Raw genomic sequence first — 13,367 nt, forward strand, 5'->3', positions numbered from 1 at the left:
CAGAGCTGCCATGTATCCAGAACTGCCCCTCAGTCCAGAGCTGTCTCTCTGTCCGGAGCTGCCCTTCAGTCCGGAGGTTGCCCCTCTATCCTGAGCTACCTCTCTTTCCTGAGCTACCTCTCTATCCTGAGCTACATCTCTATCCTAACCTACCTATCTGCCTGAGCTACCTTGTCCCGGAGCTGTCCTTATTTTGATGTTACCCGGTATATTAGGTGGGTGGAGTAAGAGGGTGGTCATTCTGAGGAGAGACGTAAGCTGGGATTGACTATGGTGGGGTGGGGACCTCGCCCAGAGCCTGAGCCACCACCGTGGTCAGATGCCCACCCTGACCCTCCCCTAGACTTTGTGCTGGTGCGCCCGGAGTTCGCACCTTAAGGGGGGTTATGTCACGTTCCTGACCTGTTTTTGTTAGTTTTTGTATGTGTTAGTTGGTCAGGACGTGAGTTTGGGTGGGCAGTCTATGTTTTCTGTTTCTATGTTGGTTAATGGGTACCTAATATGGTCTTCAATTAGAGGCAGGTGGTTTTCATCTCCTCTGATTGAGAATCATATTAAGGTAGGTGTTGTTCACATGTTTTGTCGTGGGTGGTTGTCTCCTGTGTCTGTGTTTGTTTGCACCATACGGGACTGTTTCGTTCGTTCGTCGTTTTGTGTAGTCATTTTCCTGTTCGTGAGTCCTTCGTTGTATGTAGTTCGATGTTCAGGTCTGTCTACTCCGTTTTGTTATTTTGTTAGTTATCAAGTGTTCTTCGTGTTTTTGTTCCTTGTTTAAATAAATCATGTATTATCACAACGCTGCACCTTGGTTCAATCCCTGCTCTTCCTCTTCGGATGAAGAGGAGGAGGAACGCCGTTACACTGGGAGACAAATTCACCTTTCAGCAGGTCAATAACCTAAAACACAAGGCCAAATATACACTGGAGTAGCTTACCAAGATGACGTTGAATGTTCCTGAGCAGCGTAGTTACAGTTTTGACTTAAATCGTCTTCAAAATCTATGACAAGACTTGTAAATGGCTGTCGACAATGATAAACAACCAACTTGACAGCGCTTGATTAATTTTAAAAAGAATAATGTGCAAATATTGTACAATCCAGGTGGGGAAAGCTCTTCGAGACTTACCGAGAAAGACACAGCTGTAATCGCTGCCGAAGTTAATTCTAACATGTACTGACTCAGGGGTATGAATACTTACAGTTGAAGCCGGAAGTTTACAATTAACCTTAGCCAAATACATTTCATCTCAGTTTTTCACAATTCCTGACATTTAGTCCTAGTAAAAATTCCCTGTCTTGGGTCAGTTAGGATCACCACTTCATTTTAAGAATGTGAAACATCAGAATAATAGTATAGAGAATGATTTATTTCAGCTTTTATTTCATCACATTCCCAGTGGGTCAGAAGTTTACATACACTCAATTAGTATTTGGTAGCATTGCCTTGAAATTGTTTAACTTGGGTCAAACGTTTCGGGTAGCCTTCCACAAGCTTCCCATAATAAGTTGGTTGAATTTTGGCCCATTCCTCCTGACAGAGCTGGTGTAACTGAGTCAGGTTTGTAGGCCTCCTTGCTCACACATGCTTTTTCAGTTCTGCCCACAAATTTTCTATAGGATTGAAGTCAGGGCTTTGTGATGGCCACTCCAATACCTTGACTTTGTTGTCCTTAAGCCATTTTGCCACAACTTTGGAAGTATGCTTGGGGTCACTTTCCATTTGGAAGACCCATTTGCGACCAAGCTTTAACTTTCTGACTGATGTCTTGAGATGTTGCTTCAATATATCCACATAATTTTCTGGCCTCATGATGCCATCTATTTTGTGAGGTACAACTGTCCCTCCTGCAGCAAAGCAACCCCACAACATGCTGCCACCACAGTGCTTCACGGTTGGGATGGTGTTCTTCGGCTTGTAAGCGTCCCCCCTTTTCCTCCAAACATAACGATGGTCATTATGGCCTAACAGTTCTATTTCTGTTTCATCAGAGCAGAGGACATTTCTCCAAAAAGTGCAGTTGCAAATCGTAGTCTGGCTTTTTAATGGAGGTTTTGGAGCAGTTGCTTCTTCCTTGCTGAGCGACCTTTCAGGTTATGTCGATATAGGACTCGTTTTCCTGTGGATATGGATACTTTTGTACCTGTTTCCTCCAGCATCTTCACAAGGTCCTTTGCTGTTGTTCTGGGATTGATTTGCACTTGTCGCACCAAAGTACGTTCATCTCTAGGAGACAGAATGCGTCTCCTTCCTGAGCGGTATGACGGCTGCGTGGTCCCATGGTGTTTATACTTGCGTACTATTGTTTGTACAGATGAACGTGGTACCTTCAGGCGTTTGGAAATTGCTCCCAAGGATGAACCAGACTTGTCAAAAAAAAAATTTTTTTTAAAGGATGTCTTGGCTGATTTCTTTTGATTTTCCCATAATGTCAAGCAAAGAGGCACTGAGTTTGAAGGTAGGCCTTGAAATACATCCACAGGTACACCTCCAATTGACTCAAATGATGTCAATTAGCCTATCAGAAGCTTCTAAAGCCATGACATAATTTTCTGGAATTTTCCAAGCTGTTTAAAGGGACAGTCAACTTAGTGTATGTAAACTTCTGACCCACTGGAATTGTGATACAGTGAATTATAAGTGAAATAATCTGTCTTTAAACAATTGTTGGAAAAATTACTTGTCATGCACAAAGTAGGTGTCCTAACCGACTTGCCAAAACTATAGTTTGTTAACATGAAATTTGTGGAGTGGTTGAAAAACTAGTTTTAACGACTCCAACCTAAGTGTATGTAAACTTACGACTTCAGCTGTATGTATTCAATATATATTCGTGTTTTATTTTCATTTAAAAAAAAATACAAATTGGGAAGGGGGGGGCGGTTGTGTGTATGTTGGGATGAGGAGGAGAGGTGACGGTAAGGTCATGTTGTATTTATGTCACAGTGCTGCACTGGGAGGAACGCGTTCGCCTAGGAGAAAAGGGTGGGTGAGATGGGGGAGGGGTCTATAAATGGAAACTTAATTCACAGCACTATCCACCCCCACCACACCAGACCAATGGAATTTTCTCACTCTCGCACTCTGCTCTCTCTCTGGGAGCTAATTAGTGTCCACATAGGCTTTCATCAAATGCTACTCTTCTCTTCTCTTGGTGAATGCACCCCTCCTCCACTAGAGCTCCTCCCAGGCACCCTGGAGATAGAATTCTAATGATGGAGTGTGTAGCAGGCGGTGAAGGGTGCTCTCCTCTCTCTGCAACCTCACAACATTGTGTACACATAGCTTAGGTGCTGGGTGGAAAATACTACATTTCTCCCACACCACCTGTATTACTACAATGTTTTTTTATCTGAGTTGTATCATTATAGAGAGATGCAGAGAGTCCACTCTGTAGATAACTGTTTGTCGCTGTGTTTTAAAGTGTGTCATCTCGTGTCTCAAACTGCGTCACCTGGGTGTCTCCCCGCAGCCTGTTGTTCACCAAGGTGAAGCTGGAGACGTTGTGTCGAGGACCTGAGGAGGCTCTGCTCACCTGCAAACACATGCTGCAGATCTGGAAGTCCTGTTACAACCTCACCAACCCCAGGTACAGTATAGTAGTACCCATTACACAGGCAACATGTTTTGTCTGCTAGATAGAATGGAACTGTGTATGAAAATAGCAGTAAAATATGTTGGACAGACTACCATTGCAACCTGCAGTATTACAAACCACCTTCAGGAATATTATGGCGTATAATGTAGTGTTTTGGAATGTCAGAAAAGGACGAGCGAGTGAGACTGGCTTGAGTCTGGGGCCAAATGTGCATTATCCCGATCTCCTTTTGTAAATATGTGCACCGACTTTAGCCACAATCTCCTGCAAAACACTGGAATTAACTATCACGAGAGATCGAGCAGCACTGCTTCCCTGATTTTTATCCATGGCTTTTTAAGACGCTTTTAAAAAATCCACTAAAGCTTTGCTTAGAGAAACACAGGCCTGAGAGCAGAGTACTGGAAGGCACTTTGTAACTACTATTGATATAAAAAGGTTTTTATAAATACAATGATTGATTGAGCTAAATGACGTATTACATCACTGGACTCCCTTCCTTACTATTAGTGAATCTCGTCTAGCCATGACCCAAAATCTCCAGAGTGTGCGTCCCAAATGGTGCCTATTCCCTAGTTAGTGCACTACATTAAGGACTCCTGTCAAAAGTGATGAACTACAATATGGATATGATGCCGTTTGGGACACAGCCCGTCTGCAGCTAATGGTAGCAATGCAGCAGAGAGACAGCGAATCAGCGTGGACAGATCAGTCCCTCACCTCCGTGTCAGACTCGCGTTAAACTGAAGAAGTTTAGTCCACGTAGATCAATTACAAGTAACCAGACTCCTCTCCTCCTGGTCCTCTGCTGCACCCACCCCACACCCCATAGACAGGGGCCGAGGCTACTGTCGCCCTACTATTCCTATACTGTATTGTCTGTGTATACTCGCTGGTCATTATAGACGGTGAAATAGCGTTTACCTCAGCCAAACCCTACAGGAGGGGAATATACTGGAAGCTAACATATTGCTGTGTTAAAGTTCGTCAGGAGCTCTGTTTTATGGCTGTTCTTCTGTCTCGCATTTTGAGTTTTACTGCCTCTGGGTGCGTAGAAGTTTCCCGTCAATGCTGTTGAAATATACCGTCCCGAACAAACGACAGAACAGAACTGGACTCTGCACCCTCCTTTCGCTCGTGGCTGTGATTTCCTGGATATGACAGAATGAGTAGAAAGATGCAGGAGTTCAGACAGGGACCAGTAATCCACCCAGACCAATGCATCAGAATGTTTAACTGTCCCTGTGACATTTGACTAGGGGATATCTCCAAATTCGTGACTATCCAGTCCATCCTTCTGTTTCATGAACTGGATTTTGCATTAGTCTTTGTAGCAGAGGCAGACCCAGTCCGCTGCCTGCTACCTTACCCCTTCCTAAACGTGGAGCGTTGCTCTCGGTTTCATCACCTATCCCATGCAGTAACTGTAAATCTTACCTAAGACAGACAAAAACACAGCTCTTAACCTGCGCAGCAGTCATGCTAAGAGAATAGATTGGCAGGGAGGGTTTTCAGGAAACTTAGCGGTCTAGTTGGTGTTTTACCTATTTTCTCTGTGTGTGTGTGTCCAGTGATTCAGGTCGAGGCAGCAGCCTGTTGGACAGAGCCATAGCAGACCGAAGGACGCTCAATGCCATGACGCTGCCTGACTTCAGTGATCCAGAGACGGGTAAGTCTCACCTCACTACCACTACCTCACAACCTTAGAGAAATGGAGAGGAGTTATAAAGCAGAAAACTAGCTTACCCCAGGACACTTAACATGTAGCCTGAGTGTGTGTCTGTTTGTGCCATCATGGGCTTGACAGTGACAGCAGTGGAGTTGGCAAGAGAACAAACAGATATGTGACCAGGCTACTTAACATGGTCGCTATCCCATTATGAGGGAAGCAGAAACCTTCAAATGCCTGTAGGTCATGTAAATGTATTACAATTAATCCCAGGGACATGCAGGTTAAAGCCTCTCTAGCAGCAGCTCCATAAATTCACAGTATCTACTACGGTGACTGTACATCCATGTCCAAGTCACTGTAGTCACACTGTGTCCTGTCTCAACATGACTACTGTATCTACAACCACACCTGTATATTGCTCTTTGTCTCCATGGCTACAGGGTTTATGGCCATACTGGAGTAAACTACAAGCTGCTGTTGTTAAGGGCTGAACCTCCGAACAACCACTCAGCCTTTTACTGAGTGATCAGAGCAGTAGAAGTGGTGGGTTGGAGATTCAGCCAAGGAATACCATTCTAGCAGCGGAGGCTGGTGGGAGGAGCTATAGGAGGACGGGCTCTTTGTAATGGCTGGAATGGAGTTCAACATGTGGTTTCCATTTGTTTGATGTGATTTATTCCATTCCAGCCATTTAAAATGAGCCCTTCCTCCTATAGCTCCTCTCACCAGCCTCCTCAGCATTCTATAATTTTTTATATATATATAATCACACACACACATATGGATTAGATGTAGGTCTCTTGTCATTGCAGCTAGAAAACGTCACTAAAGCAGTCTGTCCCGACATTTTAACATCACATTTCCCCATTCTGTCTCTGTCAGAGGTGTGAAGACACACCCTGTAGACTACATCCTGTCAAAGTGTGTGACCGTTGATCAACATCTTTCATTTTCTAAATATTAACGTTTTTTACTGCAGTGTTCAATGTCCAACAGCTTTTCCTTCCTATCACAATAAAGGCTTTTATCTGTGTGTTACACCATACCGTATCAGAGTATACTGAACAAAAATATAAACACAACATTTTTACAGTTCATATAAGGAATCAGTCAATTTAAGTCAGTTCATTAGGCCCTAATCTATGGATTTTACATGACTGGGTAGAGGTGGGGGAGCCAGGCCCAGCCAATCAGAATTAGTTTTTCCCCACAAAGACAGAAATACTCCTCAGACTGATCAACCGAAAGGTCTCTCTAAGTCAGCTATGCCATTTTTCTCTACTTTCAGTTAGCTGTTGCTAAGAAAAGGCTGCAGTCTTCATATGTTCTGTGTTTTATATATCTGTGTCATCTTTTACTTTTCTGTTGTTTCTAGTCTCTGGCTCCTCCTCTCTCTCGGGGTCTGAGCCCGCCTCCCCTTCTTCCCCTCTCTTTCACGCCGGCCCCTCCCACCACCCTCCTCCCATCACACCCCCCAAGGCCGACCCCCCTCTGCACCCCCCGAAGCCGGCCGGCGGCCATCATGCTTTCTGTGACCACACCCCTCGACGACAGTCCACCAATAGTAATGCTCCTCTGCACCACGTGCGGCCAATGGCATGTTGTGGTGTGCGTGACTCACTGCCCAATCACAACAATGCTTGCTGAGTGTGCGTTTTTTAACTTGTCCAAAATGGCACACTTTTCCCTACATAGTGCACTAGTTTTGACTCTGGTGTAGTGCACTATAGGCAATGGGGTGCCATTTAGAAAGTGACTTCACTGATTAAGCCCTAGATACAGTAGTGTACTAGTGTTCTGGGCTGTGGTGTGGTGTGTGTTCTATGTGTAGTTCCTTAACAGTGCTAAAAACCATGCTGGAAAGGACAAGGTGAAAACATATTATAGCCAGCCAGCACAGTAGGATTTGGGTCGGCCCAATAGTGAGTCAGGTGTGTCCAGTCCTGTGGGCATAACGGGATCCTGTCAGCCTATCACCATCCCATCGCCACGGAGACACTGAGTGGACGACGTTAAGTCCCTAATCTGCCTGAGTGGCCACCCCGTCCGGCTTCGACTGAGTGAGTCAGCAGACACGGAGGATATGAGAAGGAAAGAAAGAAAGAGTGAAAGAGAGGCGAATGAACGGCCCCGTATCCTATCTATCTATCTGACTGACTGGGTTTTAAGACAGATGAAACAACAACCTCTGACAAACAAGATGTCAGTTCAGTTAGCATGGAGTTTGTATGTTTTGGGGTTAACAGAGGAAGTGTAGGATACAGAGTGTGAGGAGAGGTTCTGGTTAGGCACTAGAAGTACAGGTACACTCTACCGGCAATACAGGTAAAAACCCACCCGCACTCGCTCAAGCACGCTCACTCTCCACACACGTCACAGTACTTCCTGTTATGTTCTCTCCTCTATCTAGCTCTCTGTGTCCCCTGGCTTTCTCTTTCTATTCATCACTCTGTTCATTTGTCCTTTGGTGTTCTAGTATCTTTCCCTCGCCACCTTCCATTGTACCATTTTATGTTTTACTGCTCGATAAAGGGCTGGATTGAGGCATTTCAAATAACCACAGTGTATTTACACCTGCAATAGAGGTCCAAGGTTTTTGTGTTTGCCATCATAATGTATGTTTGATGTTTAAATAAGGAAAATGATAAAGGTGATTTAAGGAAGGAAAAGCTTGCACTGGTGGCAATAGCAACCACAAACGCGTGCAGGGGTGAAGCAGTTTAGGATGGATTGGATTGACACATTGATAGTGAATCATTGTGTGGATCCATTTTCACTGGCACTAACTTAGCATAAATAACTTCAGCATTCACTAATGTTAGTGTCTTTTGAAATGTGTCTGTTAAGTATACTTCAGTTTTGTTGTTGAGTGGAAGTGATTTTAAAGTTTTCTCCTAGCTGTATCTCTTTAATTTTCCCTCTTTAATTAATTTTCTCTTTTAAGTAATCTTTGTTCTTTGTTGTTTGTTGATTTGTTATTTTAAAGGCAGCCCTCCAGATGCTAACTTTCATCAGTATCATGGTTTTTACTCCATGTTTTCAGTTTGTAAGTAGCGCTTTTCTCCCTCCGCTCCCTCTCTCTTTGCCCACTGACGCTGGACTCTGACTGATGTATCACGCCTCCTGGCCTTGGCCTGATCTTTCCTCCACAGTCAATGTATCCATCCGTCACCACCAACCACCTGCCTGTTCCTCTGTCTGTCTGTGCTCCTAAAGTCAGTCAGTCATCCACCATGTGTGGACCATACTGGAGGCTGTCCGGCCGCTATTCGCTAGCTCACCTTATTTTCTGTTTTTGTTTAGTTTTTTGTTTAATTTATTTATTTTTGTCCTCAGGCCCTTTGTGCTACAGCTAAACAATTAGCTCACTGAGCTTCCTGACTCGGTGGGCCAGCTATGGAGTAGGCAGCTCCATAATTAAAGAGGCAGTATCATTTCCCCTGGCTGGCTGCTCTATTCTATCCACCAGACACACAGCCTTATCGTATGGGCTCCCTCCACCATACAATACAGAGCTCATTAGCCAGACCAGTCCCAGACGGGCTAGCTTTGTTTTTGTTTTTTCATTTGTAATTTTATTTGTGTTTAGTTAAAGGGCTATGGACTATGTTGTCCATGACTGGCTGTTGTGTTGTGGAGACCAGTTAGTTTCACTGCTGGCCCTCTAGGCTTTCACAGACTATTAATAGGTTTCCTTTAAGCTTCCCTGACAGCAAACACACACAGGCCACTCTCTTGTCATACGGCCAGCCCGGTGTTCTTTGACATTCTCTTGGACTTCACTAGAAACAAAACAAAAGAGGGGAATGGATGAGGAGGAAGCAGCTCTGTCCTCTCATGCCCCGGTGAAATGGATACTGTTTCTTTAAGAACATGTAGATTCTTTCTGTGCTGCTGTGAACTGACAACCCACCCTCCACATCGCTCTCCATTGGTGCCTTGCGCTTTGTACCTTGCATGAAGGCACTTTTGGCTACCCTTTTAGGCCGCTGTGTGTGTGCGTGTGAGAGAGTGTTTGTGTACTTTTTCCTAACTGCATGGATTACCATTTTCACTCATCCAGGTTAAGATCACACCGGTTTAATCCAGGCTTAATTTGACCCATTCACCTGCAGTGGGTGCCATTTAATTGACTTCATTGGATAAAATGAGTATCTACAGCCTGCTTGGTGGCACAGCTGTCTGTCTTGATGGTACAGCTCCTGGTGCTCTTTCTCCATCTATCCAGGGACCTTTTAAAACAATCAATCGCTCCACTCAACCTGGTGTTCCTTCCTTCTGCGATAAATCTTCTTCAGCCACATCAAGTTGGTGTGTCCATAGAAATAGAATGACTAGAACAGGTAAAGCCCTTCAGACCTTGCCAATACGCTCAATTTGGCTGACGTGGTCTATGGCTGTGGAGTTCCATGGTTGATGCTGTATGCATCCCAAATGGCACCCTATATAGTGCACTACGTTTGAACAGAGCCGGTGTCTCCAGTCTGCATGCTAAATGTGGGCGCTAGGGCTGAGACTGGGGCTCTGTAGGCTTCGTGCTGCTGTGAGGGAGGGAAGAGTATCGATCTCAGGGCATGAGTCCCAAATGGCACCCTATTCCCTTTACAGTGCACTACTTTTGACCAGGGTACATAGGGCTCTGATCAAAAGTAGTGCGCTATATATGGAATAGGATGCAATTTGGGACACTGACAGGGTTTTTAGATGCATACTGTGTGACTGTCGCTTCAGTCAATAACCAGGGAGCCAGAGAGAAAGCAAACGTGTTATTTTTCTGATATGAGAATAGAGAAGAGTGAAGCAGTTTGACGCGAAAGGCTGCCTGCCTGCCTGTAATCCTGTGGTGTGGGTGTTCAGAGAGACAGAGTGAAGGATGAGGATGTGTAGTGGTAGGAGAGAGAGTTCTTAGAGGAGCTATTGTGTTCAGATCATAGAGCTATAACCATATAGAACGGTCTATGTCTGGTTCAGATTGTGTTCATCACTAGTGTGTTGAGGTAATAAAAGGAGTCAGTGTTGTGTTTTATGGCCAGTCGGTAGTAATGGTGAGTGACGTGTGTTAAGGAGAAGAGTACGTGTTAAAGCATTCATGTGGACCATAGATGGATGCTACTGGTTGTTAAAGGGTCTATAGCGTAAAAGAGTCACTTAGCTCCAGTATGCAGAAAGTGTGGTGTGTGTGTGTGAAGTGGCCGTGTGTGCCTCACCAAAAGCCTGCCATGCAGATTGAGAACCCAGAGACTGATTCCCATTTCACTAAATCCTCTTAGCAGCATTCCAGCTTAAACACAAATCAAATCTCTCCTCCCAACTCGCAAGACCTTATCAAAAAAATCTCTTTATAGCCAGGGATATTTTCTCTCCCCCCTAAATTCATCACAGGACTTTTCTTTGCCCCGGTGCTTTCACTAGATCTTCTTGACAGGATTTGAAGATAGGGACCATTTGTGCTTTAATCTAAAGCTCTTTAAGGCCAATAATGAAAGCTCTCTTGCTCTTTAGAGCCCGGGGAAAGTAGTATCCACTCCAAATAGTATTTTCAACCAACTCCAGTCCCAAATCAGTTGGCCTAGTTTGTACAGCTACAGCCAGGTTATTGTACGTCTATACGTCTGGATATGTGAATCAGTGGTTTGCAAGGATAATAGACAGTTAATAGCTGCTGACTTAGTAACGCTGCCTGTCACTAGTAGCCTATATAACATGAAGCTTTTTGTGAAGGCATGAAGCCGTCTGTGTGTAAAGTTTTGTGCAGCTAATGTCCTGAACGATGGATGCAGAATGAGTGGAGTAACATTAGCCTACAGTTGCATCCTTTTACCATGAGGAGGTGCTGGTACTGCTGTGCTTACCCCCTCTTCTCCCCTGTCGTCCTCTCCTCCTCCCCCTCTCTCTGCAGGCTCGGTCCACGCCACATCCATGGCGGCGTCGCGGGTGGAACAGGCCCTGTCAGAGGTGGCATCCTCCATGCAGAGCAGTGCCCCCAAACATGGACCCCTACACCCCTGGATGACTCTGGCTCAGATCTGGCTCCACGCAGGTATGATAGTACACTATAACACACAGCTATGGTAGTACACTATACCACTATAACACACACCTATGGTAGTACACTATACCACTATAACACACAGCTATGGTAGTACACTGAGTCACTACACCACACAGCTATGGTAGTACACTATACCACTATAACACACAGCTATGGTAGTACACTGAGTCACTACACCTCTGTAAGTAACACACAGGCTGGACAGCCAGAGGGGAGTTAGTATAATGCTGCTGTACTATCCTGCTGTTATTGTATTCTACCCTTATCCTACTCTCATTAATTATGTGTACCAAAAATGATATCCATTATCCAGAATGATATCCTGGAGTTGTGTGTTGTGTGTGCACTTGTGTTCATGCATGTGTGTGGTGTTAGTGATTGGCAGGGTGTGTGTGGGAGTGGTAATCCATTGACTCAGGGGAGGTGGGGTAGCAGACAGCAGCTTAATGGAATCGATATGTTCCTGTGAGGTGGTCTGACTGTTAAGCGTTAACATATCACAGGCAGGGCCTCCTGGACTGTTGCTACTGCCTTTCATTTGCAGTCCTCCTGCGATGGGTGGGAAAGAACACACACACACACACACACTGACTGCTTCATTTGGTCATTATCCTTATTGCCAGCCTTAGATACTTAGATACTCACACTGATGATAACACCAAGGGTACGTCACCTCCCAATAAAACTGCCTTTCTTTGAATCAGCTCTGAAAGGGAGATATAAGGATGGATGGGGGGGGGCATTGTGAGAGGAGAGGGGGGCATTGAGAGAAGGAAATGGGGTGAGAGAAAGAAGGGGAAGGTAGAGAGAGGATAGAGAAATGGGGAGAAGGCAAGTAGAGAGAAGACGAGAAGGAGGGGGGGTGCAGGGAGAGGGAGATAAATCCGCTCCTGCTCTCACTGCCGAGCGTTGAAATGCCAGAAGCGGAGGCCAGAGCAGAGCAAGGTCCCCTCCCTCCCTCAGCCAGCTGCTACTGCTTGCCTATCTAGTAGTGCTGCTGAGGCTTTGTGAACCAACCCCAAACAGTCTCGTCCACACGCACACACGCTGCTGGAGGCTGTGGCACTCCATGAACATTTTCCAAAATGCCAGAGAATAGAGAGATGGGGGATGGTGTCCTGGATATAACCTCCTTTCTCTGGGACCAACAAATGAGGACAGCACTGGAGGCTTAGCTGGCTGCTTAGAGAACAGCCTGCCTGGAGGGAGGGAGGGAGGGAGACAGGGAGGGAGGGAGACAGACAGACAGACAGACAGTTTCGCACAATCAGAATCACACACACACACCAGTGCCACTGTAAGGTCATGTTTGCTCATAATTATTATAGTTTTTCAGCTATTTCACCCAAAAGGAAGACAAATAGAAGACATGATATGATCTTTGGATATAAGTCTGTGTTTTATTGCTTTTGAAAAACTCACTTTCAAGTCTCTGTCTGAATGTAATCTATGGGCTTTACTTTAAATCCCTATTTTCAGGCTGGCTGCCACCTGCTAGAAGCTCTCATTTCCTCTCTTGATGAAATCATTAAGTCAAAAGACAGCTATCACCTCTCTTGTCTGCTGCACCTCCCATTACCATAGGAAGTGTGTGTCTGTGGGTCTGTCTGAAACGGTTTCTGTTAGTCAGTCAGTGTATGTCCTAGTTATTTGTGTCAGTGTGTCACCTCACGGTCCTCCTCTCCCCTATCTACTCTCTCCTTTCTCTTTCTCTCTCTAGCGGAGGTGTACATTGGCATGGGCAAGCCTGCGGAGGCGACGGCCTGCACCCAGGAGGCTGCCAACCTGTTCCCCATGTCCCACAACGTGCTGTTTATGCGGGGCCAGGTGGCTGAGCTGCGGGGCAACGTGGACGAGGCCAAACGCTGGTACGAGGAGGCCCTCTCCATCAGCCCCACCCACGTCAAGACCATGCAAAGACTGGTGAGTCTCTCTTTTCTTCTGTTCCCCTCTTCTATGTCTCTCGCTATCTCTCTCTCCATCATCAGCCCCAGCCACGTTAAGACTATGCAGAGACTGGTGAGTCCTGAACCTCTACATCCCTCT

General features: G+C 45.5%; 1 protein-coding gene across 2 annotated transcripts in view; it reads left to right on the forward strand.

Moving 5' to 3' along the window:
- The window catches only part of ttc7b (tetratricopeptide repeat domain 7B), a 70,460-nt gene that overhangs the window by 48,172 nt on the left and 8,921 nt on the right, over positions 1-13,367 (forward strand). The window contains exons 16-20 of one of the 2 annotated variants that reach the window (XM_023994217.2): positions 3,472-3,588; positions 5,169-5,266; positions 6,645-6,833; positions 11,169-11,309; positions 13,042-13,244. In XM_023994217.2, coding sequence (XP_023849985.1) covers positions 3,472-3,588; positions 5,169-5,266; positions 6,645-6,833; positions 11,169-11,309; positions 13,042-13,244 — 748 coding nt within the window. The remainder of the gene's footprint in view (positions 1-3,471; positions 3,589-5,168; positions 5,267-6,644; positions 6,834-11,168; positions 11,310-13,041; positions 13,245-13,367) is intronic. The other variant, XM_023994218.2, reaches the window with a different exon arrangement.

Source organism: Salvelinus sp. IW2-2015, linkage group LG9 (assembly GCF_002910315.2).
Source record: "Salvelinus sp. IW2-2015 linkage group LG9, ASM291031v2, whole genome shotgun sequence".
Lineage (NCBI taxonomy): Eukaryota > Metazoa > Chordata > Actinopteri > Salmoniformes > Salmonidae > Salvelinus > Salvelinus sp. IW2-2015.